Source organism: Mobula hypostoma, chromosome 3, assembly GCF_963921235.1.
Source record: "Mobula hypostoma chromosome 3, sMobHyp1.1, whole genome shotgun sequence".
Lineage (NCBI taxonomy): Eukaryota > Metazoa > Chordata > Chondrichthyes > Myliobatiformes > Myliobatidae > Mobula > Mobula hypostoma.
Window position 1 is genome coordinate 68,249,112 of NC_086099.1, and position 6,000 is coordinate 68,255,111.

At 44.6% G+C, this 6,000-nt stretch overlaps 1 protein-coding gene across 14 annotated transcripts in view; it reads right to left on the reverse strand.

Moving 5' to 3' along the window:
• Positions 1-4,227, reverse strand: part of limch1a (LIM and calponin homology domains 1a) — a 395,389-nt gene extending 391,162 nt beyond the window's left edge. For 12 of the 14 annotated variants that reach the window (XM_063043243.1, XM_063043232.1, XM_063043235.1 and 9 more), the window contains exon 1: positions 3,028-4,227. In XM_063043243.1, the coding sequence (XP_062899313.1) occupies positions 3,028-3,126 (99 nt within the window). In that variant the 5' untranslated portion in view covers positions 3,127-4,227. The remainder of the gene's footprint in view (positions 1-3,027) is intronic. The other 2 variants (XM_063043242.1, XM_063043244.1) reach the window with 2 other exon arrangements.
• Positions 4,228-6,000: the final 1,773 nt, after the last annotated feature.

Here is a 6,000-nt window from a genome sequence, read left to right on the forward strand (position 1 = left end):
GGATACACTTAACAAATTCTGTCACATCTAAACCACTTGTACCAAGAATGTCCCAGCTTATATTAGGGAAGTTGAAGTCCCCCATGATAACAATCCTATTGTTGTTTGTTCATTTTTTTACACACCTTTCCTTCATTTGCCTGCACATCTATTCCTCAATATCCCGGATCCCAGTGGCTATAGGGTGGGGGTGGGGGATCGTAGTAGAGTCTCATCAGAATGATTGCACCCTTCCTATTTTTGAATTCTACTCATACAGACTCGGTGGACAAGCCTTCCATTATGTCCCCTCTAGCTGCAACTGTGATATTGTCCCTGATCAGTAGTGCAACACTCCCCCCGCCACACCAACTTTTATCAAACATTGAGACCCTGGGACATTAAGCACTATTCCCATCCCTCTCTCAACCAAGTCTCTGCAATGGACACAACATTATAGTTCTATGTACTTACCATGCTCTAAATTCATCTCCTTTACCAATAATACTTCCAGCATTAAAATACATACACTTTAAACTACCTGTCCTGTCCTACCTACTACTTTGTTCATGCCTATTTTTACTTATTCATCTGTACTATTATTCTACTCCTGACTAACACGTGGCACTGGGAGCATTCCAGAGATTACTACCTTTGAGGGTCCTGTTCTTCAGCCTCTTTCCTAACTCCCTATCCTCTGTGCAGGATCTCTTCCCCCTATTACCTATATTATTAGTGCCAAAGTGCACCACAGCCTCTGGCTGCTCACACTCCCTCTTGAGAATATTCTGCAACTGCTCAGAGACATCCTGGACCCTAGCACCCGGGAGGCAACACACCATCCTGGTATCTCTTTCTCCACCACAGAGACCCTTGTCTGTCCCAGAAACTTTCATGTCTCCTATCACCATCACTCTGCCAGATTTTAACCTTGTCTGCTGAACCTCAGACCTAACTACAGTGCCACTGGCCTGCATGTTGCTGCACTGCCCTGATAGGTTATCCCCCAGAGCAGTAACTTGTTGATGAGGGGAATGGTCAGAGGGGAAGCCTGTACCAACTACTTGCTCCCAATACTTCTCCTGCTGGTCACCCATCTTCTATCTGAAGCCTGCACTGTGGATGTGACCACCTCAGTAAACATTTCATCTACAAGGTTTTCAGATGGTCCTGGGTCCATCCAGTTGCAGCTCCAATTCCTTGCCCCCTTCAGTCAGGAGATGAAGTTGGGTGCATTTCCTGTGAGACTGTTAGGTACCCTGAAATTCCACAACCTTAACCATACTGCCTCCAATGAACTAAGGATTTACAACCAATAAAAAAATCTTACCTGTTCTTATCTGTTCCTTCTCTCTGAAACCTTTGAGTTTTGCACTCACCTCATCTGTCCTCGCTGAAGCCTATTGAGCCAAAGCCCCACTCCCAAAATGGCCACTCCTCTTACACCTCCCTTGTTTTAACTACTTCTCTTGCCACAGATCCTCATAACTTTCACTCTTATGAGGTCACATCCGCCTGAACACCTCTAAATGTCTCCAACTTATAGGATGTTGACTTAGCTACAAGTAACTGCTCCCAGTCTACTCCTGCCAAATTACATCTCATAATATTAAAATCAGCCTCTCCTGATTCAGGACCTTAATTTCCAACCATCCTTATACCATTCCAAAGTATCTTGAACCTAACAGAGTTATGGTTACTATATTCAAAATGTTCTTCTGTTAACACTCACCTGTCTACATTCTTAAGACTGAGTTTAGTAGAGATAAATAATTCTACTATAGAACTACTAGCTCAAAAAAGATCCCAGGGAGGGACTTTAAAATTCCACATCCACAGAACCTTTCACATGAAGATGATCCCAGATAATATTGAGGAAATCAAACCCCACTAGGACAATCCTGTTTTTACAGCTCCAGTATTTTCCTCTGATCTGATTTGAAGTCATACACACGTGTACTTTTAAGTGTTAAATTATAGTTTATTTATCAAAATAAACAAACTCTAGAGATAAGGGTAGTACTTATTCTTGGTACAATTATTAAGATAGCGTGTTACATTGTTTTGCCAGGTATCGCTGCAAAATTCTGACACTTGCCTGTCGAGGCCGGGACTGCATTAGTTTCAGTGGTGTGTGTGTGTATGTGTATGTGTATGTGTATATGTGTGTATGTGTGTGTGTGTGTGTGTGTGTGTGTGTGTGTTGGGGGGGGGGGTGCGGAGGGGTGTGTCATGGAAAGTTCTCCGGATTTTCAATGGCAAACTCAAACAACAAGCTCTGAGGCTCACTGCACTCGCCTGTTGGACGCTAGTCCGCCGGTTCCCTGCCCTCCTAAAGCTCCTCTACCTGTGGCTGCACAAGCAATGTGGTCATTAATGTGCCCACCATCCCCAGATTCGACAGGCACTTTCCAGCGTCTCACTCGGTCTGCGGCAAATCCACTCAGCTTGGCTCCAGCCTCCAGCCTCGGATACCGAACATAGCAATGTAAGCAGCTCCCAGAAGCACAATCTTACAAAGCGTTTTAGTACGGTCTGGGTGATGCAGTGCACTGACTGTAAAACTGGTACACTGACTAAACGCCACACCAGACACCTCTTTCCTCTGCATTGAACAAACACCGTTGGAAGCGTCGTTCCCGGGTTATCTATTGGCCGCTGCGGCTGCAGGAAGCACAAACACCCCATGAATCACCTTAATCATGGATGCGAGCTCCCCACACTCGGTCAAACTTCCTCTTGCTGCTACTGAGCGGGGTAACATTAGTAACGCGCTCCATTGCAGCAAGTGCCTGCACCCTTCTCCTCCAGTCAAGGTTACCGACCGTTCGTTTTAAATTGCGGTCAATATAAAACTTGCCATACAGCACAGCCTATATAACACTTGCATGGAATTGTGGTAGGGTGTTACTAAACCCTTTGCAGATGATACTTTATGCATTTTTGTAACTGCCGTTCCAAGTCGATGGGAGACAGAACTTGAAGCAGGCTGTGAGCCACACAATTGCCTACTAATATCGAATCAAAATGCAGATGCCGTCAACTTACTTCTATCCAGTGTTGAGCCTCGGTGAAGGCGGGCCCGGGGCCGGAGTCTTGCTGCGGAGTCTCTCCCCACTCGCCGTCTCTGACGCTGGGACTGGCCATTTGCAAACCCGCAGATTAGAATGAGACAGGTCCTAGTAGCAAGCCGCTCTCAACTCTGACTGCTCCAGGCTGGGTGCTGATTTCAGAACGGGATGACAGGGGGTATTGCCACGGTCCTAATGTGAGTTCCCCCCTCCTTGACTTTTACTGTACTGAGCAGGACCGGGACGGGGGGGAATAAGACTGGCCGCTCGGCGCTGAACAGGGAAGCAACACTAAAAATACACACAGCAAATCCACCCTGGTGCAGCCAATGGAAATCCAGAGCACCGTCTCCGCTGACACCTCTTCAAGCGCCTTCGTCCGTGTGGACGGGCAGAAGCTGTCGCTGATCAACACCAGCGATGAAAGGAAGGCTCAGAGGTTTCAAAAGGATAGTTTTGGCTGTCAAATGAAGTCTTCATTTTAATTGCTTCTCTTATTTTTAACGGGTGGGAGTCGATGATGGATGGCAAAGATGCTGTCAAAGCAACACACAAAGATCAAGCTAAGTGAAATGGTGAACTTAATGTCGTTCATCGATTGCTTCTGTGTATCTTTCGTTTGCTTCATTAAAATTGCCGGTTTCAACATATCATGCAGTCAAGTTCAGCCGGTTTGTGGTGCGCGCGTGTTTCCAGAAGTACTTGCACATTGTTTTCCGGCGATCCATCCTCGGTATTTCGGCAGACAAACCTCGGAAAATAACACCGGACTCTTTCTGCTGATCCCTGGGCCTTTAGTACTGACAAGAACTATACGGAGGAAGATAATACTGTTGTTAGATGTGCATTACTGAAAACGTAAATTAAAAAATGCACCTTGCTGCATTACTAGACCGTTTAGTGCATCAAATACAACCAGTTAAAAGGTAGACGAGTACCTTCCTGAGACTTGCCTCTGCTGCTGTGGACCCAGCCAGAATCTGAATATACTTACTGGTGACCTAGTAAACATCTTCTGAGGCAAAACTATTGGGATCAATGATTATTTACTACCACTACAGTTCTTTGTTAATCTTTGTTTATGTATACTTTATCATAAACTCTATCGTGCTTCTTTATTTCCCTGTAAATGCCTGCAAATAAATCTGAAGGTAGTATATGGTGACACATACGGACTCCGATAATAAATTTATTTTGACCTTGACTCCAGTTCTGTGTTTGCTAAGGCCAATGATGAGGCCAGTGTGAACCACACCAGTATAAACGGTGGACAGGAAGTGCGAGGTGGGGTAGATGTGTGGGTTTGTCTGTGATGTGGTGCACTCCCTCCTCCACTTACACTGACTTCTGTGTCCTCCTGCAGCATGGGCCAAAGTTGTCAAGGTCATCCATATTGCCCCTTCTCCACTTTGAGTCACCATAAGCTATAAGGTTCCCAGAAGTCAGTGGGAACGTTGTGTTTAAAAGAGGCTTTGAGAACATCCTTAAATTTTTCTCTCTGTTCCTTTGACCATGCCTTAACAGAGTGTCGCCTCTGAAAATCAGATACTGGGCAGGTGAGTAACGTTTCCTGATCAGCCTTGGTAGTAATTAGGGTCTCAATGTTGGTGGGAGAGAAAATGTTGGGATTGGTTCACTAATCTACTAGTGGAATAGGAGGATTTCATGGAAGAATTATTGATAATATCTCTAGTTCTTTGAGGTGCCTGTGGTAAGTAGCCAAAGTCTTGGAAGCATAGAAAAAGACAGGAATTATTGCTACCCATTAGACACTGAGCTTTGTGCCATGTTTCAGATTGGTCTTTTCTTCAAAAGGTCAAAGCTGTGCTAGTTCACCAAAGGCGATGGTGAACATCATAATTATTATCTATATGTTGAGAGATGGCTTCCAGGAGCTGACAAGTGATCTGCTGGAGAATGGTAGAGATCATTCTTTTGCAGATGTTGAATGTAAGGTCAATTCTTTAAATTGCTTCAGTGAGCAAGTTAACTATCATTTGGAGATTGGTCTCCGTACACACATGCAAACATAACTGAATTCTGCAACTAGATGACTGAGGATGCTGTGCCATTGTTTTTTTAAGTGGCGGTTAAGTAAGGCGAACAGTTTCCCATTTATGATGGCACAGTAGTTCAGTTATTAGAGTTGTTACCTCATAGTTCTATGACTTGGGTTCAATCATCTACATGTTGCTTCCGTATGTGGGTTTCCTCCTGCACTCCTGTTTCCTAAAGACATGCATGCTGGTAAATTATTTGGTGTCCATAGCCATAAGACCATAGGAGCACAATAAAGCCATTTGGCTCATCACTCTGTCAATCCATCATGGCTGATTTATTTTCCCTCTCAACCCTATTTTCCTGCTTTCTCCCAGTAACCTTTGATGCCCCTACTATTCAAGAACCTATCAGCCTCCACTTTAAATATACCCAATGACTTGGTCTTCCCAGCCATTTGTGACAATGATCCACCACCCTCTAGCCAAAGAAATTCTTCCTCATCTCTATTCAAAAGCGCATCCTTCTATCCTCAGGCTCTGCCCTCTGATACTAGGCTCTCCCACTACTGGAAATATTGTTTCTCAATCTACTCTACCTTGGCTTTTTAATATTCGGTAGGTTTCAATGAGAACACCCCCCCCCCATTCTTCTGAAGTTCTGCTAAACTCCAGTGAGTGCAGGCCAAGGGCCATCAAATATTCCTCATACAAATGTGAGTACAGGCCCATAGCCATTAAATGCTCCTTGTACTCACTCATTCCCCTGGCAGGAATCCCCAATGTTTTTTTATGCCATGGACCAATATCCCAAATTGGTAACTCCTTCCCTAATCTGAAGGTGGTCAATTGAAATGCAGGGAGCCTAAAACGGTGATAATGTAGTTATTGAAAATAGGTACTTGTTGATCAGCTCAGAATGGTTGGGTCAAAGGGCCTGTTTCATTTTGTAT